Here is a 23,890-nt window from a genome sequence, read left to right as displayed (position 1 = left end):
GTAAGAAAGGTGAAATAACATGACCTCAAACGCAATGCTGTCAGATCCTTCTCCAGTGTAACGGTTAAAGAAGATCTTATTTTAATTAGATTGTAGGTTAAGTGTATGTGTGTCTAATTCAAGCTATCATAGAGGGAGCTTTATATTCCCATGTTATAATAGAGGGGGCTTTATATTCCCATGTTATGATAGAGGGGGCTTTATATTCCCATGTTATAATAGAGGGGGCTTTATATTCCCATGTTATGATAGAGGGAGCTTTATATTCCCATGTTATAATAGAGGGGGCTTTATATTCCCATGTTATGATAGAGGGGGCTTTATATTCCCATGTTATAATAGAGGGGGCTTTATATTCCCATGTTATAATAGAGGGAGCTTTATATTCCCATGTTATAATAGAGGGAGGTTTATATTCCCATGTTATAATAGAGGGAGGTTTATATTCCCATGTTATAATAGAGGGGGCTTTATATTCCCATGTTATAATAGAGGGGGCTTTATATTCCCATGTTATAATAGAGGGGGCTTTATATTCCCATGTTATAATAGAGGGGGCTTTATATTCCCATGTTATAATAGAGGGAGCTTTATATTCCCATGTTATAATAGAGGGAGCTTTATATTCCCATGTTATAATAGAGGGAGCTTTATATTCCCATGTTATAATAGAGGAGGCTTTATATTCCCATGTTATAATAGAGGGGGCTTTATATTCCCATGTTATAATACTAAATAGAGGGGGCTTTATATTCCCATGTTATAATAGAGGGAGCTTTATATTCCCATGTCTGTTGGAATTTCCATGGGCGCAGATGGTACTCCTTTGTTAGCTGACTTGTTTTTACATTCTTATGAAGCTGAATTTTTAATCTTTAAAAAATTCTACATGTACGTCAGAAGAAAACATCTCTTGCTATGGCTTTCAATGCGACATTTAGATACATCTATTAACAATAATAATTTTCATTCATATGTCGATTTTATATATAATCCCGTGGAGATCCGAGTTAGAATAGGTCCTGGGAGCCCCTTGCTTGTCGTAAGAGGCGACTGAATGGACCGGTCCTTCGGATGAAACCGCAAAAACCGAGGCCCAGATAAAAATCTCTCCCTGCGCAAAGGCCATTTAAGTGTCGAGCATAGGCCTAAATTTTGCATCCCTTCACCGGCAATGGTGACGTCTCCATATGAGTGAAAACTTCTCGAGCAGGACGTTAAACAATATACAACCAACCAGTACAGTTGTACCAGCATCTTCACAAGTCAAGGGTTATTGATTCGTTACCTCGCACTCAATAACCCTTGACTTGTAAAGATGTACCAGTGGCAGATCCAGGGATGGGGCCCCGGGAGTCCACCCCCCCCCCCCATTTCGTCAGAAAAAAATGCTTAGAAAAGGTAAAAATAACACATTTTGATGATGGAACCCCCCTCCCCGAATACCTAAATTAATTGTACATGTATGTATATACCTTCCCCCCTTTTAAGAATTTTTGGATCTGCCCCTGTGTACTAAGATGATATTAAGTATCTGGGGTGATTCGGATTTATTTTTTCAATATTCACAGTATTCATGAAAAGTTAAAGAACAAACAACAGTGTTCGTGAAAAGTAATCAGGGCAAATATATTTTTTGAGGCAAAAACGGAAGGAATATGGAAAATTATATTCGACTAATTAGCAGATGTTTGCAACTACAATTCTACATATATATAGAAAGCGCTCACATGTACTTCACAACCCTTTTCTATCCTATACAAGGTTTTCCCCCAGGCATCCTTGAGAAACGCTCTGAATACAGCTTATAAACACAATATGAATCGTCTTTCCTTACATGTGCAAGAGAAATGCTTATGTCCAAACGCCAAAACACCCAACATCGCAAATGTAGGACCATTTTCCACTTGATTTCCGTTATAGGGGTGTATTTCCGGAAGAAGAAGAAGAAGGACAAGAACTCGAATTGTTAATTTGTTTATTGCAGCAAACCTAATTGCAAGGACGCTATCAAATGCGTTCCCAGTTATACAATAATATACGTAAGAAATGATTATCGCGTGTTCGTGTATGTTGCAGGATAACCTCCGAGCTCGAGAGATGTTGTTTTGAAATGTAACAGCCGCGGCGCCTGCAACAAACACGAAAACAAGAACTTTAGCCCTTCACCGGCAATGGTGACGTCTCCATATGAGTGAAAACATCTTATGAAGGACGTTAAACAATATACAACCAATTTCAAAATATTGTTGAACATATCCTCTACATTTCAGCCATACTAAATTTCTCTCACTGGTGTAGCATTCCAGTTCAATTAAGTGCATGATACAAACAATCTCACTCACTGGTATTAACCATGCGGCCCTCGGGAGGTATCGAGCCCTCAGGCACGGGTCGGTACCACCCAATCTCTACCCAGAGTTGTCGTTCCTTGCTCTCACTTGCACCTCTGTCAACGTCTCAAGGGTTTTACAAGATTTTTGTAAAATGGCACGTATGTTCAAATAACATATGGTTTTGACTTCAGTTACAAAAATATACATAAATAAATAAATACTGAGTAGATGTCAACTCTTTTTGTGACACAAGAAGCATTGATTTGGGTTGAAACGTGGATATTGGGTTGTTCTATTGCACCAGGCCTATACATAGGTACATGAAGAATATATAGTAATGGGAAAAAATCTACAAATAGTTTCTTGACCTACATTTTACCAATATTTTATAAAGTAGCTTTTAGTTTTATTAGCCGTAAAAAAGAAAGTGGATTTACATGTGGAATAACATTGCTTATTTTGAGACGTTAACAGGGGTATGTGTATGTGAGTGTAAGGAACGATAACTCTGGGTAGAGATTGGGTACCACCAACTCGGGCTGATACGAGGGCAGTGGGTAAAAACAACGGTGTGATATTCTTCATAGGGATACTCATAATAAAATCTGGCTAACTAACACAGGAGAAAATAGTCTGTATAAATAAAGGAAATACAATATCACTACCGTGGTCACTACCGTGGTCCAGTGAGTTCCTGGTCCCACATGAGTTTAGATAGGGGGAAGAATTTATTTTTCTCACATATTTGGAGTTTTCAAGATTTATCAATATTTAGATTTTTCAATAACTACAAGGTAATACTGTAAAAAAAAAAAAATAAATAAATAAAAAAATACCAGGTTTATATTTGGACTCTGGCAATCAATATAAAAAAAGTCGTCTGGCCATATCGGAACATACACTGATAACATTTTATTTTAATAAGCCCAGTGTTATTTTGTAATCGTAAGAATATTTGTTAAATAAATACCATACACATATAATTAATTGATTATATTTATTAATTTTATACTTCTGGTATTGTTTGTCATATAGCACATCATTCCTCAAGTCTTTAAAAGTACATAATTTGTAATGTACCCCTAAATTATTGTCTTTAGAACTACACAATTTGTAATGTATGACTTATTCTCACTCTTGTTTACAAACAATTCATGTCATAACGTTCCAGTTTTCACGTATTCACGTGTATCTAGTACTGTAATCATATATTTATTCTTCATGCCAGAATAAATATGCATTTAATATAAGGAAAACCATGCACCGGGTTGGTAATCTTCTCTTTGATTCGATATAAATCGCTGTTTTTATTACAGCAATGTTTGTACATGCCTTTAGATACAAAATACCGGGAAATTTCACATCGCACGTATAATCGGTCATGCGAAGCGTTGTTAACATTGAAAGGAAAGCGTGCAGCCATTTTTTAAGAAATCTATTAGAAGGATCTACTCTCTCGGATTGAATAACTGCTACGAAGGTGATCATTTGAGTGAGTATAAAGTCAGACATTGTTAACTTAAAACACGGAAGTGATAAGCGTTTTGTTAAAATGTAATGACGAGACATTATTCCTTTATTGTGTGATTTTGTAAACAGGAAGTAGACTTGATTTTGACGTGGTAGACAGCAGAATTGAAATCAGGTTTTTTTAATGTTTATAAGTGAATGTGCACGTCTTTACTTCATTATTTAAACTCACCAGAGCATCCGTTATATCAAAACAGAGAAAGTAACGACCTACTTATTGTGTTGTAGGCCCCACAGAATGGCACCATTTTGGATTTTAAGCGTTGCGTCAGGCTTGCTGTTCGTATTGGTGGACAGTAAATCCAGCGAGACAAGTAAGTATTAGTACATACGTATTTAGTAGTAAGGAAATTAGTAATATATTTGAATGATAAGGAAAGAATTTATCATTTTCTTCTTCTTTGGATGGAGGTGTACTACGGGGGGAAAAAACCCAGAAAACTTTGCATCACTCAGGAATGATGCAGTTTTCAGTCCTTTGTTTTTGGTGGTATACCTCCATCCTACGAAAAAATAATAAATTAATTCCTTAAATACGGTCATAACGAAGAAAAATATTTCATAAGGTACTTACTGATGAAGAAAACAGCACACAGTGTAATAATTTTAAAAGCCTTTCATTTAGTAGTGGAGGAATTAGTATTTTTTTTTTTACTTACTGAGTTAGTGATGAAGAAAATTGTACATAGTAGAAAAAAAAGATAATGTGAATAACATAGTCCATGGCTCTCTCTCTCTCTCTCTCTCTCTCTCTCTCTCTCTCTCTCTCTCTCTCTCTCTAATGAGTCACACTGTCAGATTTTTAATCTTACTATTGTGGTTGTGTTTCAGTCACCCTTTCAAAGTCCACATGTTTAGGCTCAACATTCTACACAGTGGGTGCTACACAAGAATTTTATGTTGTTTGGAGTAGAAATTCTCACTCAGGGGCATACTTATCTAGCGAGTGTAGGGTGACGTTTAACCCAACGGAATCACGAAGTAAAATCTGCGTGGAGGTGGAGTCCTATAATATACAAGATTGCAACATTCATGTCAATTATTACGACAACGAGGCGGCCGTACAGACTCAACAGGTGCGTGTAGTACTTAATAGGTCAACCATTTTTTCTGGGAATTTAGAGAGGGTTTGGAGTGATTCCGATGTATTCTCATTCCGTCAGCTAAATCTGTTTACATAATTAATGTTGAAAACTTATTTTGTCCTTTTTACACCCCAGACATATGGCTGTATGAGTACCCCTGGCAAGTTTTGTGCTGAGGAAAATGACGATTTAGACATAGGATTATCATTTGATAACATTTATAAGTTATACGAATCAGAAAGTTCTTTCCGGCTGAGAGTATATGCCCAACAACACGAAGACTGTAAGTACACCAATATCAAGCACTGTATAGAACATAACAGGAATATTTTCTACAGCTGTAATGATAAAAGATAATTTTATGAATTCGTAATTAGATTTGAACTTTGACCAGACCGGACTGATGACCAGTCTTTTAAGCTGACACGCGGGTGGCTCAGTGTACATTCACCGATATAGTCTGGTCATTTATGATTTTATGAATTTATTGACAGACACCTGGGTGATCGGTCTTGTTGCCGTGGTAGCGGTTACTGTGGGGGTTACTGTGTTTTTCATCATTATTTGTCGTCGAAAAAGATCAACTGGAACTGTATTCAGAAATACCGGTATCCCCCACACACGTCTGATTAATACGTCGTCAGGTAATGTGCACACGTATCACACTATTTTTTTTTTTTTTTTTTTTTTTTTTTTTTTTTTTTAGAGTTTCATAAAATCAGTATGTTTAATCTGGATCCGAACCATAATTGAAGCATATACTTTTAAAACATACATATAGACCTATATTGAATAAAATGTGTTATATGAATGAATATCTCTCATATTATTTTTTGTATTTTCTGTTCTACAAAATAAAATTAAGGTTTTGAAATTTCGATCACTTTTGTAAACACAACATCAGTTTTATTTCATGGACTCGAGGGTTCAGAAAACGAAATTTCGAAAGGATTAATCATTAACATGACCAGCGATCTTTGGTATACTTTCGATGGAGAATATTAAAATGATTTAACAAAAAATTAGTGAATCTTAGTTTCTCGATGCTCTTAATACACTTTCTAATTGCAACACGTTTCTGTGGATTAATTTCAGGTCCATCACCGATGAGCTCGGATCTTCCACCCCCGTATCCTGGCAGCGGGACGGTGACATCAGAGTACACAGTTACCGTCCCTGTCGTGGTGAACACGAGGCAGATCGTGTGACGTAACAGACAGTTGTTTATATGATCGTTACGTACACGATTCTTGGTTTGAAAATCCCTTTCACAAATATCTTGTAACAACATCAAACTGTATCACTCATTTTAAAAAGACAATTCAAGGTTTTATCTAAGTGTCTTTAAGCTTCAGATATATTTGTACTACATGTAGATCTATACGATTATAGGCGATCATGCTGCCTGCTAAATTTTTGTTATTTCGCGCTATGCTGCTTGTCAGGTTCATGAACATGGCAGGAAACTTCAGTTTCACTCATTATAGATCATATTTTTTTTTTACGGTTGTATTTTATGTATCTAGATGGGTAAATTTAGTTGTACACTCTATGTTTATTTATGGAGATGAAGAATTATATTTACAAGCAATCCCAGAATACCACAATCCATTATAAACTGACTGCTGCAGTACAGGATTTATTTAGCATCCATTGTGCTAGGACACGAAATACGTACATGTACAGTTACTTAGTCATTCTTTTGATTACATTGTATTTAAAAGTATCTTTATAACTTTAGATTCACCATCAGTTCGTTGGTCATGACTCGACAAGATCATAGGGTCACAAAATAGACAAGGTTGTTTTTTTTTAATGGTAATGTTTATAACATTGGTTGTTTAAGTATATTTGTCACACTGATGTTGTTGTCCAATAACAACACAGCATTTTTAAAGGTTTTCCTAACAAAAAACATGCGAGAATTTAAATATATTGTTTTGTAATATCATTGTATTGATTTATAACATTCATAGAATTATTGATTTGTAACATTAATATATTGATTTGTAACACATCAACCTTTGGATTCAGACAACAGACTTGCATATTATCTCCACGTTTTTCTTCCAGGAGTTGGAATCTCAAAATGACTGTCTATTTGTATGCCATCATCATCATTATTGATTTTTCATGTCTATATTTTTTTAAATGTAATATGTTATATACTTTTTAATAAATATATTTTGAAACACATTGTAATCAAATTTCTGATAGCTAAGTACTGCAGTTGTAACCAATCCTAACCCGTATTACACAACGAGAAGAATGTAACCAATCCTAACCCGTATTTTATAACGAGAAGAATGTAACCAATCCTAACCTGTATTATATAACGAGAAGAATGTAACCAATCCTAACCCGTATTTTATAACGAGAAGAATGTAACCAATCCTAACCTGTATTATATAACGAGAAGAATGTAACCAATCCCAACCCGCATTACAAAACGAGAAGAATGTAACCAATCCTAACCCGCATTACAAAACGAGAAGAATGTAACCAATCCTAACCCGCATTACAAAACGAGAAGAATGTAACCAATCCTAACCCATATTATATAACGAGAAGAATGTAACCAATCCCAACCCGCATTACAAAACGGGAAGATCCACATCATATAAAGAGAGGGCCCACTATATCAAGACATGCACAGCTTATGTCTATAAAGAGCAGTGTTTCCTTTAGAGTGTGGATAACTTATATACTCCGGCCCCTCACAACAAATACAAAATTAGAGTGTGGATAACTTATATACTCCGGCCCCTCACAACAAATACAAAATTAGAGTGTGGATAACTTATATACTCCGTCCCCTCACAACAAATACAAAATGAGAACTAGTGTATATGCCAAACATCAGGATTAAGTTTCGTGATGTTGATCGAATGCTCTTTCTTCAACAAAGTTGACAAGTTCTCTGGGGAATGTTGTCGTGTTTTGGCATCATCATCACACAAAGAATTATTTATTAAGGAGTTTGCCTTGCATTAACATATAATTCCATTCGAACATTATTTTCAGGATTTTACTCGATTTGGCATATGGGGTCAAATATCAAGTGTCTTGACCTTTCCCATACAGTGTTGTATTTGCTTGAGATGAGTACAAAGAATATCTAAGACAAGAGAGCTATGGGCCACAATGCTAACCTGGGTCACACTGGTCCTAATGTTCTTCATCAGAAGATTTGTGAGTCGGCTAGCAATAGCGAGAAGACCCTTGTTATCCCCGGCAAGTTGCACTTCGGATTTAGAGTACAAACCTTTGTTGATACATATGTACGCAAGATAATGCAAATAATTCTTAATAATGATAATTTATAATATCCTTTATTTATACAGGATTGCACAATAAGTATATAAACTAGTTTACAGTGTGATCCTGTCTATAACATAAATATTAAGAAAATATCTTCTAAACTGTTCTGATTTGGCTCTTGTAACATAAATAAAATTATTAGAGCTCTACCTTGTATTTCTTGTGTTTACCTCATTCACAAATCTAAAAACATTCAAATACTCTGGAGTCATATGATATAAAACTTCAAACACAAGAATAATTTTTCGATATATGGAATGGTCAAACAAAGGTATCCATTTCAAATTTGATAGCATACAAGAAGTTGACAATGAATGAGGTACTTTGATGTGTAAAATGACCCTTGCTGCCCTCTTTTGTAATTTAAAAAGCCTATCAATACTTGTCTTGTTCTTTGTATCCTGTCATACTGTACAACAATAATTAAAATAAGGAAAAACAATTATAGTATTATAATTTAATTTGTATTGTATCCTTGTCTCTGATTGGTCAAATTCCAATTGAGGAACGCAGGTTATTTCTATATAACCTGGTTTGGTATGGGGACACACCCCTTTGCCAACTAGATGCCGGAACTATTTTTTTTCTCTCTAAATTTACATCGCAGCTCTGTTTTCAGCCTTCTATGGAATAGAAAGTCAATGTGAACAATACGTTTCTTCGGTTTGATACACATATTGTTTCCTTGTTGTCAATATTAGCATCTACTTGTACACAAATCACTGTTGTAAAACATCTTTCTCTGCATGATGGTCGAATAATAGATTAAAACAAAGATGATATATTCGAATTAATGAGTTACCAAGTAAGCATTGCCCTGTTCATTTTAAAATACATTTCTCACTGGGAGGAAAGGGGGTGTTTCATCGCTTGATCCGCCTTTCAACAAAGCAAACAAAAATCCATACGTCACATTTTATCGCGGATTATAAAGCGTAAACTGACCCAAACCAGGTTATACTCGCATAATTGCCCCAGAATTAAAGTCATTCCTTAAGTAAATTTTGAGTAGTGCCTCCGTTGACATAAAAGTACTCAATCTCCTTAAAACAACTAGTTTCTGACGTGTTTGTTTTTCCTTTTTCTTTTTTACATATAAGACATCTGTGTGATATGACCACGTAAAGCATTCATCGATGTAAACACCTAAGAGTTTGGGACATTTGACATTTTCTATAAAAATTTCATCAACATTAATACAAAGGTTTCTATATTTCCTCTAATTCTTAATTTCGATAGTTCTTCATCTCTGATCATTGAAATTTCGGCAAAATATGAGAAAAACTGTACATATCAAAGTGGTTGGTTTAAACAAAGTATTGGCAAACTGCTCTTGCATTTAAAAGCAGTGTTACGTAAGATTTTGCGATAATATATTTTCTTTATCATTTGGTTTGGAGACAACGTGAACCAATCTCTCACCAGAGGGCGTATTACGCTACGCTACAACACCTCTGTCAACGTCTGAATGTCAAGATTCTTGGCAAAACTTACTTTTACCTATTGCATCATATAAATAATAATTTTACAAGTTTAAGTTTTAAGCTTTAAATATTAAAGTAAGTTCACAAAAACAACAAATTCCATGATTACTCTAGTATTATTGAATAATGAATATTTATATAAACCTTTTAATTCGCTCAGGTGTCTCATAATTACCATCTACTGTTTTTAAAAAATTCAGACAAGTGTTTGATTTGCTTAGATATTATCATTACAGTTTGATATGCTAAGTTAGTTTTAGTACAGTTTGATATGCTTTTTAGACGTTGACAGACGTATTAGTGGAGCGTAGCGGGAACGATAACTCTGGGTAGAGATTGAACGTGAACATGCATGGATACATTATGTCTACCCAGAGTTATCATTCCTTACACTCACATTAGCAGTGTTATTCCACATGTACATTCATTATTCTAACAGAATTATGACGAAAATACATCTGAAATGAATTAACGAATTCTATATTTGCCTTATTTAGCTAAATAAAGAACGAACGAGTTAACATTTACAAGCATGTGGTACATTTTTGCGGGAATATTTCATGAAAACAGAACGAAGGACGTTCTGGGCGATCAAGATATTTGAAGACTTCAAGAGAATAATTTATATCAATATCTGCTACAAATTGTGCCTGGGCTGTTACTATTTTGTCTTTTGGTATTTGACCGACATGTACATGTGCTGGGTACCATGAATAGTGACGTTAGGTCTTGAACTTTTATGTTCAGGCCATGCCAATTTGTAATCTAGTTCGTCGGATTCGCCGCTTCTATTTGTAATAAATCCAAATTATAATATTATCTGCATGAAATATTTTCGACTTTTTACAAAAAGCGCACAAACAACCTTGATGCATGTGACTGACAAATGACAGAAGCGCGGGCTCTCGAGAAATTTCCTAACAGTGTAATACGGTGTTTTACGTTATACATTATGTCTATCTTTTTTAAATACATGTATGTACTGGATTTGAAGTTGTTCATTATATACTGCAACCGAACTGGAAACCGATGAAACTTTTGAAACGTTATTCGATGCCAATATTTAGAGAACATCGTGAACGTACGATTGATTAATTATATATTGTTTAAAGTCTCTCTTGAGAATATTTCACTCACATGGAGACGTCACCATTGCCGGTGAAGGGCTGTAAAATTTAGGCCTATGCTTGGCACTTACCACCTTTGAGCAAGAAGGGATCTTTATCGTGCCACACCTGCTGTGTTACGGGTCTCAGTTTTGGCGGTCTCATCCGAAGGAACGCCCCATTTATTCGCCTCTTACGACAAGTAAAGGGTACTGAGAACTATTTTAACTGGACCGACAGTTAACGACAAATTCACAAAAGGTTTGGTGATTTTTGATTATGTGTGTTCTATCAAAATTCAAGAAAATGCTATAAGCGATGCAATGGAGATTTCAAACCCGGACATGTCCCTAGCAAAATCCATAGATCTGAATCGAAAGTGTGTAGAAATGAAACTAAAATGAAATTCTTCAAAAAAACCTTATCAGTTAATGTTGCAAAGTGCATGCATTAGGTATAAAGAAAAAGTATTTAAAACTTGAAATACTTTTTAATATTATAAAGATTATTTAAAACGTAAATATAGGGGGTATGCACAAATTATACCTTGTGTGTTAGGCGTCTATAGTCTGAACTGAACAAGTGACTGTCACTTGAAATGGCTGAGTGACAGTTGTTTGTTAACACCGATTTAAAATAAAATAATTCTGGCGAAAACAGATGAAATGTCGTTCAGCCTCATAAATACGCATGTGCGATGATCTAACGACGTTTTGACAAGGTGAAAAAAATTGTCGAAATTCAGACCATACAAACTTTAATGATGTAGGGTTGATTTATATTGCAATAGATAAAAAATATCAAGTTTTTTGTTTAAAAAAATGAAATTTAAAGTGGTTTGGAAATTTATTGAAACTTATCAACAAAAATGGACAATCCAGAGTAATGAAGGAAAGGTGAAGATAACGAAGATCGATCAATCTCATAACTTCTACAAGCAATACAAAATAGATAGTCGGGCAAACACGGACCCCTGGACACACCAGAGGTTGGACCAAGTGCCTAGGAGGAGTAAGCATTCCCTGTCGACCGGTCACACCCGCCGTGAGCCCTATATCCTGTTCAGGTAAACGGAGTTTTCCGGAGTCAAAATCAGTGTGCCAAGAACGGCTTAACAATCGACATGAAACACGTCAGACAGCATTTGACCCAGTGATAGGTTGTATTGACGAACTAGATCGTTATAACAACCATAGAGGTTGCGAAATGCTGACTTCAATCGAATCTGTTGAAACCCCTGTACCATCAACTTGTTTGTCAGTAGCTTACCTCGATTTAAAAACAAACTATAAGCAGAACAAGCTCTTGCATATCGAATTAGTTGAGATATATAAACACCATATGCAGGTGATAATGGAATATTGCTACATAAATATGAGAAGTTGACGATGAAGAAGCTGAAATCATCCCGTTTGTCATACAGTTGAGTTGTCAGTTTTCCGTTAATGTCTACTTTCAATAAAATATCTAAGTATGAAGCAGAAGTGGACGACTCTGTGGTGTCTTTTATTTCGAGCTCACAGGGATATATCGAATCGACATATGAATGAAGGTTATTATTGTTAATAGACAAAACGTCATCGATGTATCTAAATGTCGAATATGATTTTAGAATTGATGAATAATTTTTTAAAGACTCGACCTTTGTGACCTTGGTCTAATCCAGAACAGCAAGATCCTGTTAGTCATATTGGTGTTGAGGCATCTCTATTTTGTGTGAATTCGTTTTCAGTCAAGTTCTGATCCTTTGGGACCAAGTTGAGGCCATAATATGAGGTCAAAATTTTCATGGGAATAAAGATTGATAAAGAAATCTTTTAAAATTCAGAACAGTTGAACAACGGGAGGGCCAGGTGACTCAGGTGTGGGATGTTGCCCATGCACGTCTTGTTTTAGCAAATAAAGTTATCCAAAACGTAGATAAACAAGATGAAAACTCGTAACTAAGAAAAAGCAACAACTGAAATATGAATCGCACATGACCTCATGTGGATGTGTGCTTTACAAAATGTTAAGTATGAAATATCACGGTTTCGGTTACATGCCTACAATACGGGATACAGATTAGAAGTGATATGTTATCTTTACAGCTATTCGTTAGAGGGCTTTATGCAGTCTAACCCGATAAGTGTAGACGCTGTATTTGTGTTTATTTGACGTCAGTGTAAGGAGGTAAGCACATTTAACATCACAGTGTCTACTGAAAGATCTCTCCCGTCATGAAATTGTGGTTCACTTCATTGAACAAATAGATCTAGCGAAAAAACAATTACTTTGTATAGATTTCTTGCTGTCACAAACATTTTACAATTTAAAAGAGAGTGGAAGTAATATCAGCCCTTTTGCTCGCTTCCTTATCTCTCTCAATATGTAGAGAAGTAACTTCTATATCATTGATGTCTATATAATAATAAAAGAATATTGTTTAAACTACAAACTAAGCATTTTACAATTATTGTTTCCCTTCCCCGGTTGTTTTTAAGTACATCAATCAGGATTACATACTTTGAATGTGTCGAACTGTGTTGAATAATTAATTGGTACTGCTATGATTACTTGAAGAAAAACTGGAATGAAACGTGATGAGAGTGCAATATTAAGCAATGGTATATTTCTCACAATGTTGATCCCCTTTCGTCATCAATTCAGAGATAGTGTGCAAACATCACGTGATCATAATCATATGATTCGCAATTTTATATCAATTTTAAATCTGTCGAACGCCCAGTCCATAAAGGTGAGATATACAGTATTTTGAAAGAATTGAAATAACAAATAGTGGTATTGTTACCGTTTCCCCACCAGGTCATGTAAACGAAAACTCATTCTATGTCCTGGAAATGTGATCAGTGTTTTGATCTAGCTTTCTTCACTTAAAAGCTATCGTTACTAGAATCTAGCCAATTGGTATATCATTTTCATTCATTAAACGAAAACAAACATTTTCATATGGTGGTGTAGGGGTTCCAACAGTCAGCATTTCGCAAATTCGATGGTCTTTATAGCTATCTAGTTCGTCAATACAACATATCATTGGGTGAAATGCTGTCTGACGTGTTTCATGCCGATTGTTAGGCCGTTATTGGGACACTAATTTTGAATACGGATAACTCCGTTTACCTGATCGGGATATAGGGCTCACGGCGAGTGTCCGGTCGACAGGGGATGCTTACTCCTCCTAGGCACCTGATCCCACCTCTGGTATAGCCAGGGTTCCGTGTTTGCCCAGCTCTCTGTTTTGTATTGGCTATAGGAGTTATGAGATTGATCATTGTTCGTTATCTTCGCCTTTCATATAACTGCTATGATACTCAGATGTTGCAGATGTTTGGTCACTAAACTAGAGCACGGAGAAGAAACCAAGCCAGTTTGACTTGAGAAAAACTATAAGTAGACAGACATAATTTTCAACAGTTTAAAAAAATTGTTTTCATATAATATTTACAAACTTAAGTTTTTTCTTTTAGCAAATAGGGACTTGCCAACCTTAAAGTTGCATTCACCAACTTTAGAGTAATTTCATTTTTTAATCGACATTTAATAGAATTAAAAGCTTGTGGTCTTACATGCAATGGATGGTGAATGCATTTCCTTTTCCATAATTTCCACGCAAACTCCAAAATCAACTTGGGGACCTGTTTTATATTGTTTATTACATACTTTGTAAAACATTCAAAATAGAACAAACTTTCATTGTATAAATGGCTGATAACAGTTTTGTCACCATTATATCAGATGATAATTTGTAGTGAGGTATATAAACACCATGAAGCCCATACAAGGATATATATATATATAATTTTATATAAGGAAATCAGATAATACAATTGAACAACATAGTATCTGCAAAGCTAATTGACTCAAAGTGTGATTTGCTCGAAGCAAATGCATGTACACACTGTACATACATAGTAAACATATCACACAAAGGTACTGATATTCCTGACATCATGTTGTTGAATGTATCCTTACTGACATAAGTATCTTCATATATTAAAGTCAATGAAACACTATTTTCAATAATTATTTGGATCTACGAGTCAAACAAAAATCATAACAAATAAGTATAGTTTGCAGTAATTCGCGAATATTCTGTGGACCGAAACACGGATAAACATGGCTTTATAGTTTAAAAAATTCGGATTCCCATTTTTTAAAATCTACAAGATTCATCTACAATTTTGTGTACAGCGGTAAAACTGTAATGGTTAAACTCTTAATCCCCAGAGTAAAAGAGTTGTATTTATAATGTTAAAATCAAGTATAAATAGACGGTTGCAATGATTGGTTCAAGCATTAGTATACTATTCACCTTCATATTGTATGTATTTCAGAAAATGGATTTCAGGTTCTCGGTGGTGTTAGTGTGTGTTTACAATGTGTGTAACATTGTTCAAGGATACACGTCAAACTGTGAGTATATTATAATGTAAAACTTATACGGTACCAATTTTGATGCACCAGATGCGCATTTCGACAAATAATGTCTCTTCAGTGATGAAAGGTGAAGATAACGAACAGTGATCAATCTCATAACAACTTTAAGCAATACAAAATAGAGAGTTGGGCAAACACGGACCCCTGGATATACCAGAGGTGGGATCAGATGCCTAGGAGGAGTAAGCATCCCATGTCGACCGGTCACACCCGCCCTGAGCCCTATATCGTGATCAGGTAAACTGAGTTATCCGTAGTCAAAATCAGTGTGCCAATAACGGCCTAACAATCGGCATGAAACACGTCAGACAGCATTTGACCCCATGATAAGTTGTAATGGCAAACCAGATCGTTATAACGACCATAGACTTTGTGAAATGCTGATTTTAAACGAGACTTTCGGAACCCCTTTATTTGTCAATAGCCTGATTGGATTACAACACTGATCATACACAGAACAAGGAGAACACGCTCTTGCATATTGAATCAGTTGAAATATGTAAACACCATATGCTGGGGATAATGGAATATTGCTTCATAAATATTGGAAGTTGACGGTGGAGAAGTTGAAATCATCCCGTTTGTCATAAAGTTGAGTTGTAATTTTTAATTTGTTGTAATTCAGTAATCTGAGGTACCAGTTTTTCACCGTTTGATCTATTACATTGTTAAACAACATTCGGATTCTATGTACAATGACACTAAAGTCGTATTGAAAAATGCTAGAGTTCTTCATTGACAATATCGTCGTAGTTTTTGATGATTAGATTTTCCGACAGTCTGTATGAATTCCCATGAAGACGAATTATGTCCCTTTATGAGAAGATCCGTTTTTATATCTTTATTAGGCAGAATTTATCTAAACTTCTACATGGGAATAAAAAATCGCTAGCTATGGCCTTCAACTTGACATTTAGATATATCAAAGACTTTTATCTATTAACAGTAATCATTGTCAACCACATGTCGATTCGATATATTCCAAGGAACTCGAAGTAAAACACCGCAATTTTCCACATCTACTTCGTACTTACATATTTTATTGAACATGTATATTAACAGCAAACTAACTTTATGACAAACGGGATGATTCGATACGCCAAAGCTTGTTCTGTGTATGAAATGAGTTTTTAAATCGAGACAGTACTGACAAACAAGTTGATGTTACAGGGGTTTCAACAGTCTCGTTTCTAGTCAGTATTTCGCTAACACTATTGTTACCATAACGATCTAGTTTGCCAATACAACATATCATTGGGTCAGATGCTGTTTGACGTGTTTCATACCAATTGTTAAGGCCGTTCTGTACACATTGAATTTGGATACGTATCATTTAATTTACCTGATCAAGATATAAGCCTCACGGCGGGTGTGATAGGTCGACAGGGGATGCTTACTCCTCCTAGGCACCTGATTCCACCTCTGGTATCTCCAGGGTTCCGTGTTTGCCCAACTGTTAATTTTGTATTCTTGATGACAGTTATGAGATTGAATTACTCTTCGTTATCTTCACCTCACAGACAATTGCGATTTTCACAGTATAATGTATTAGATTTTTATGCCCCGAGATCGAAGATCGGGGCATATTGTTTTTGTCCTGTCTGTCATTCTGTAATTCTGTCATTCCTTCATTTTGTCTGAAACTATAACCTTGCAAATAACTTTTGAACAGTAAGTGCTAGAGCTTTGACACATTAATATTTCTTGTGACAAGACCTTTCCATGGGTACCAATATGTTCGACCCTGTAACCTTGACCTTGGAATTTGACGTACTTTTTAAAGCAATGACACTGGTTATAACTTATTAATACTAAATTTAAATTACAGCTTTCATATTGCACATTATCATTTCTTATCACAAGATCTTTCTACTGGTATTTGTGGCATTGGCCATCTTTGGAATTGGCCATTATCGGGGGCATCTGTGTTTCACAAACACATCTTGTTTGTAGTAAAATTTGATAGCGACTGTGATGATTACAACACCAGAACCATCTTTAGTGACGACGTTTATTACGTCCAATGGAGCGGAACCTCTTTATCGGATACATGTTCGTATCAGTTCAGTCCATTCGACACCGATTATAAAGTATGCGTCGAGGCCACGAGTTTTTACATCTCAAGTTGCCAAACCCACCTTAAATATTATGGAGGGATTATAGCAAGCGATCTGAAACACGTAAGTATATTGTTCGTCGAATTAAAGTTAACTTTACGTGGCTGATTCAAATGTTTACCTTTACAGTACTCTGGATCCAAACGATTTAAAATTATTGATTCAAAATCCGATACGAAGGTAAAATTATTGTACAGAAATGAGGAACACTTTTACAATAGATACAATTTGCTTCATTATATGATTGAATAATGCCATGCTTTCTGATTGACTGACATCTAACAAACTTAAATAATTTAACTTTATGTTCACCCCAGGTGCCTTTGAGGTAATATAAGTTCTAATTTTTCCAAATTCAACCAAAAATACATTGGGATTTTCCAAATTGATAAGATTTAGTTATCATAATATATACTGTTTTTGTCGTCCAAAAATTGCTTCTCTAATCACTTTGACTAGGTCTCACACAACAAATGTAAACAACGATGGCTGTAGTTACCGGTTTCAACGCGGTAGATTATTCGATCAAATAATAAAACAATTATTAACGTTTTCTCGATCAAAACGCTGCTTTAGCTACACCTGTAATGTAATATCGACTTTGCCCACCGTTGAATAGTGTACTTATCGTGTATCTAAAGCATCGTGTTCCATGGTCAGGAAATTTACAATTTTGTAGATACCTACCTGCTCCTTCTGAATACTATTCATTGAGTTTTAATTTATAACAATAGCATTTGAAAAGATGTTATTTCAATGTTTTACGCATAAAAACTAACGATTTTTTTCCTGCTTGGTTGAAATAGTAGGAATACGCTGTTGCGTCGTATTGACCCAACACTTGTCATAATTTTATGAATATTTACAGAGCTATAGTTGTTACGATCCCACTCCCATAAAGTACTGTGGTGGTACATATGATGACGTCAAGATTCGTCTAACAACAGCCTCCTCCCCCTCTCTGTTACGAGGATATTTTACACTCAAAGTAACAACAAAAAACGGAAATCAAGGTACATATGGGTGTGTGAATGTGAATACAAAGTTCACGACATGATTTGAATAACATAGAGGTGCTGAAAATACAAAATCACGATATGATAGATAATTTGAATTCACATTGAAATTTACGACGTGATGGATAATTCATATTCACACGCTGGGTGGTGAGAATACAAAATTCACAACTCGACAGCTATGGGGTGAATGTGTCTTGAAATCTTGCTCGTTAAAAATATTTTAAAATTTTCAATATGAAACAGTGTTTTTGTTGCTTTTTTATTTCTATGATTCTAATGTTTTGTAGGTCATATATTCGAAATATACATGAAATTCAATTTGTAATTTTGAAATAATGTAGACAACGTACGTTTCAGCCAGCATTTTAGAAACAGATTATACATATAATCAGGTAATAAAAAAACAATTGCAGATATGATAGATAATTTACACGCTGGTTGGTGAGAATATAAAATTCCCTATTCGATATATATCGGGGTAAATGTATCTTGACATATTTTCTCGTTAGACATTTTCCTTCAAAATTTCCAAGATGACTCTATGTTGGCTTTAAAAAATGTATTGTCTTAATATTCTCAAAATATACGTAAATATATAATTTTCAATCATTGAAGACAGCGTATGTTTCATTCAGCATTTTTACAAGCTCATTATACATGTGATTATTTTTTGGACAGTTGGTATTATTGCTGGATCAGTCGTTGGTAGTATCGTCTTTGCCATCATCGTCATCGCTGTGATCGTCGTAATCTGTCAACGCCGCCGACGTTACGGTACACCAGGATTGATAGTGAGTCCTGCAAACCAACCGCAGGTTGTGACGTCTACATCTGCATATTCTGGAGGTAAAATTAATGATACTTAATTCAAAACCAAATTTACTAAACGGTAGAGAGAGACAGTGAATTAGATTATCATAAGAATACTTATAAACCGTGACTAAAATGCTACAATGAGTTAAATATAATGAAGAAAAATAAATCTGAGAGTGAATAAAAGCGACATTTTTGATGAAAAGTTATATAAACTTTCAACGTGAAGAATTATTTACTTCCATTCAATAATGTTTTGGGGCTTTGTTTTTATAAAAACAGAAGAAATTGTAATATCAAAATTACAATTCAATATTGCAAGATGTATGAATTCAAACATGTCAGTACTGAATTATTGTATTGAAAAGTTTTTTAAAGGTATTTTGGCTAGAATCGGGAAACATGACTTTGGCAGTTAATGCCCTTTTGACAAATGGAAATTCCTTTAAAAATTCATCACAATCTTACTCATTATTTACGTATCCATGACGTTGATACAAAAAACTCTTACGTCTTTTCAGGAGTTGTCAATCCAAACTATCCTAACTCCGCCCCTTATAACTGTCAGAACAACCCAGGGACGGGAAGTGTGATGAATTCCTACCCACCACCGTATAGCGCCGCCTCTAACCATCCGCCTCCATACACCGGAAGTACAACGCCATATCCTAACCCCGGACAGAACAACGCTTATCCCTCTGGATATCCTAATCAGCTTCCGAATAACCAAATTTAAACTTCCGTCATAACTTCAACAATGTTTTGTGTTGGTGCTATATTAGATATATATATGTACTAGAATCCCATGCTTAAATCATGAACATATGAGGTTGATTCTTCGAAATGCGTGTTCTGATTTGGGGTAATTTTATTATAAAGTTGTTGAATTATCAAACTTAATATAATCAATACGTTTAATTGTATATTATTAGAGCTCACGGCGGGTGTGACCAGTCGACAGGGGATTCTTACTCCTCCTCGGTACCTGCTCCTACCTCTGGTACATTCAGAGGTCCGTGTTTGCCCAAATCGTTATTTTGTATTGCTTATAGGAATTATGAAATTGATCACTGTTCGTTATCTTCGCCTTTCATTGCAAATATTGCAAATATTGATTCATACGCTACAAATAAGTCAGATTCCTTAATCGATGTCAAGTTTCCAAAAGTGAGTGTGCAGATAGTGGACTACGAATTACTGAACTAGTTGGTCATTTTAGAATTTTTGACACTGAAACATGAAAGGTGAAGATAAGAAACAGTGATCAATCTCATAAAACACAAAATATGAATGGTCTGTCGGGAGACATTGAAATAAAGTGAGGACCACACACTGAGACTCGACAAAGAAAGGATGTCACGAGAACATGGAGAAAAGTTTGGATTAAGTAGTATTTTAGACTTGATCGACAATCCTCACTGTTATAGGATCATTAACTATAGTCTATAAGACTGAGCATGAAATATATCAAAATTAGATAAAACTATTTCCTGTACTTTAATACACAAGTAGCAGGAGAGAGAGAGAGAGAGAGAGAGAGAGAGAGAGAGAGAGAGAGAGAGAGAGATTTTCATGACAATTTTTGTTGAGATAGTACGTGTGTTATGCATAACTCTTAAATATGCCTCTTGTTCTTGCAGTGCAGGAGATTTGTCTTTCAGAAAACATCTTGCTGTAGAGATAAATTAAGTTTCAGTTACAATTTCTTAAATGAGTCTTTGTACTTTTCTGTATATCAATACCATATATGTTTATCTTAATATAGTTCTCAGTGTGTGTGTGTCTCCGACAAGAATACAAATAAAACAGTAGTATTTGGTGCATGAGAATAGTGATCCTATGACATTTAGCCATTGCATTTCAATGCCTCTTTACAATATGCTGTATTTGTTTGAAATATGTTTTTTTTTCTAATTGACATGTTTTTCAAATAAGATTATAGTTGTGAATTATATTTTATATCATATAATAACAAATAATTATTTTCCTTATTTTTAAATTCTAAATATTAGATAAGCTATCCGTCTTGTAGGCATGTTTTACTAAATATTCATATCATTCATCAAATCACAGCGGAATTTGAACTATATATCAATACCTTTAATTGTATATTAATAGAGCTCACGGCGGGTGTGACCAGTCGACAGGGGATTCTTACTCCTCCTCGGTACCTGCTCCTACCTCTGGTACATTCAGAGGTCCGTGTTTGCCCAAATCGTATTTTGTATTGCTTATAGGAGTTATGAGATTGATCACTGTTCGTTATCTTCACCTTGCATAAATCTCTTTTGCCAACACTTTTTCGGAAAACTGAGGCCCGTGGGGTACATAGCTCACATGAATCACCCTAGCCCTTCCATTGTTCAGCTGTTCTGATTTTTAAAAGGATTCTATCAATAGGAGAGGGTTATATTATTGTAACTACAGTGTGTAACTTATTAAACGATACCTGATCGGATATCTCTCGTTCGGGTTTGGTGTTACCATAATTATACAATTTCCTGTCCAGGGTCCGTGTTTGCTCAACTTTTTATTTTGTATTCCTTACAGGAGTTACATGTATGAAATTGATCACTGTTCGTTACCTTCACCTTTCATACATGAAATTATCTCGTATACTTTGTACAGCATTTTATTTAAGTTAGATAATGGAAATGTGTATCGTTCAAAGTGTTTAAACGATATCTTAATTAGGACTGGTGATATTTAGATTTGGAATGATCAACATGTAGATGTTAGATTTTCATAGATATAAACAGCCTTTTTATGTCGCATTTGTTGAAACTTGGAAAGATCCAAGTGCATAACTCGTGTAAATGTTTTGATAATCGGATGTATCAGACAACGTTTGGTTTTTATAATTATTCAACGATGCTACCACAAGATTTATTGTATAACTTTTATCACTTTCGATGAAATAGCCTTAAATTGGTAATTGAAACTAGCAAGTTCTTGCGTATTGATATGTCTGAATGAATATGCATTGTTTGTAACAAACAAGGTTAACGGGATGGGTTCAATTGTCTCTTCAGCCGTAGCTATTTTATTCCAGAAATGTTGCTTTCCAGGAACATGTTAGAATACCTAATTGATTGTCCAAACACTATTAGCTATAGATAATTAATGAATTGTGAAGACAAATTTACTATGATGGTCCTTACCAAATTTGTTAAGATAGTAATGTTCCTATACAAATGACATTACCTTCCTGTTGTATTCATGCATTGTGGTCAACATTGTTTATTATTGAATTTACGTTTTTTTGTACTGCTATGCTCGATGAAAATAAAAAATTTCAAAGGAAATGTCATACATTTGTAGGAGTTATGAAATTGATCACTGTTCGTTATCTTCACTTTTCATTTTTCTGATAAAAGACTTCTCAGAGATTATGTATTGGGTCATAGGGTCAACGAGCATGGCCTCTTTCGAAAATAGGTATAATAAGTTTCTCAGAAATATGTTCAGAAGGGTTTGGACTTAAAGGGGCATGGACACAATTGAAACTGAAATTTTTCAAATGTCATTCTCTACAGTTTCAATGTTTTTAACGCTTAACAAAAGTATTTCTGAATGATTGATTGTTGTGTGAACGAGTCTCATGCCATGCTTTTGTTTACATATACATTGTAGATTACTAGTAGAAAATATCAAGTTTTACAAAAATAAGATGTGAAAAACACTAGAAGCTGTTTAATTGTGTTCAGAATATACTTTAAACGAAACTTTAACCTGTATATCTAACTTACGTAAACAAAAACAAAGAATTCCGAGCTTTGCATCTCCTATGTACCTCGACAACTGACATTCAAAGTTTTGCTGACCATTGGAAATACCCCAGTTAAGCACTGTAAACATTAAAAATGGAACAAAATAAAATTTGAACATTTTGAGCTCAAATCATGTCCATGTCCCTTTAATGTCCCTATTTGATGCGGGTCAAAAGGCTTGACCTCTGTTACTAATAATAAATTTTTGATTTTTTAGCAATGACTGATCAAAGTGTGTGATTAGTTGACATTAAAAATATATTTTCTCTTGAAAACTCCACACTAGAACTTGACCACAATCAAAACATCTTATCGTTTGGAAATAATTATACGATGACATGGACGTGAAGATAAAAACATATTTCTTTTGTTTGCTTGAACTCTGCACGTTTATCATTCATGATAATTTAGTAAATAAAGTCACCCAAAAAATTTAAACTAAATATCACGAATACTCGAATCTAAAAAAACCCACCAAAAATGCATCACATTTAACCTCATATGGATGTGTGTTTCACAAAAATGTTACGTATCACGGCCTCGGTTACAGACCTAATATGCAATAAAGTGTAAATATTAGATTTGATAGGTTATCAGTGCAGCTAGTTGTTAGAGGGTTGTATCCAGTCTAAACAGATAAGTTTCATGTGTGTTTATCTGATAGCATCGAGCATCAGCGTCTACTGAAAAATCTTTTCCGTCATGTAATTGTTGTAAACTTCACGCTTTGAACAAAATGATAATGGCACAAAACTATTACTTTTAAGTAGAATATGTAGATTTCATGCTTTCACAAATATTTTAGAATTTAAAAGGGGGCGGAAGTAATATCAACCTTTTCCCTCGCTTCCTTATATCTCTCAATATGTACT

General features: G+C 34.8%; 2 protein-coding genes across 3 annotated transcripts; both read left to right on the top strand.

The window, feature by feature from the left end:
* Positions 1–3,433: 3,433 nt before the first annotated feature.
* On the top strand, positions 3,434–7,147 carry LOC125655567 (uncharacterized). Of its 2 annotated transcripts, none has more exons than XM_048885891.2 (6): positions 3,434–3,828; positions 4,095–4,180; positions 4,698–4,942; positions 5,087–5,234; positions 5,446–5,595; positions 6,047–7,147. In XM_048885891.2, the coding sequence occupies exons 2-6, from the start codon at positions 4,105–4,107 to the stop codon at positions 6,157–6,159; spliced, it is 732 nt and encodes a 243-aa protein (XP_048741848.2). In that variant the 5' UTR covers positions 3,434–3,828; positions 4,095–4,104; the 3' UTR covers positions 6,160–7,147. The 2 variants fall into 2 exon arrangements, with proteins under 2 accessions (XP_048741848.2, XP_055999200.1); XM_056143225.1 differs by having other exon boundaries at positions 3,718–3,981.
* Positions 7,148–13,549: 6,402 nt separating this feature from the next.
* Positions 13,550–22,558, top strand: LOC125655898 (uncharacterized). Its single transcript, XM_048886429.2, has 6 exons — positions 13,550–13,599; positions 15,197–15,275; positions 17,253–17,479; positions 18,285–18,429; positions 19,114–19,281; positions 19,770–22,558. The coding sequence occupies exons 2-6, from the start codon at positions 15,200–15,202 to the stop codon at positions 19,982–19,984; spliced, it is 831 nt and encodes a 276-aa protein (XP_048742386.1). The 5' UTR covers positions 13,550–13,599; positions 15,197–15,199; the 3' UTR covers positions 19,985–22,558.
* Positions 22,559–23,890: the final 1,332 nt, after the last annotated feature.

This window comes from Ostrea edulis, chromosome 7 (genome assembly GCF_947568905.1).
Source record: "Ostrea edulis chromosome 7, xbOstEdul1.1, whole genome shotgun sequence".
Taxonomy (NCBI): domain Eukaryota; kingdom Metazoa; phylum Mollusca; class Bivalvia; order Ostreida; family Ostreidae; genus Ostrea; species Ostrea edulis.
The sequence above is the reverse complement of the archived record's forward strand: the minus strand, read 5'-3'. Positions and strand labels throughout refer to the sequence as shown.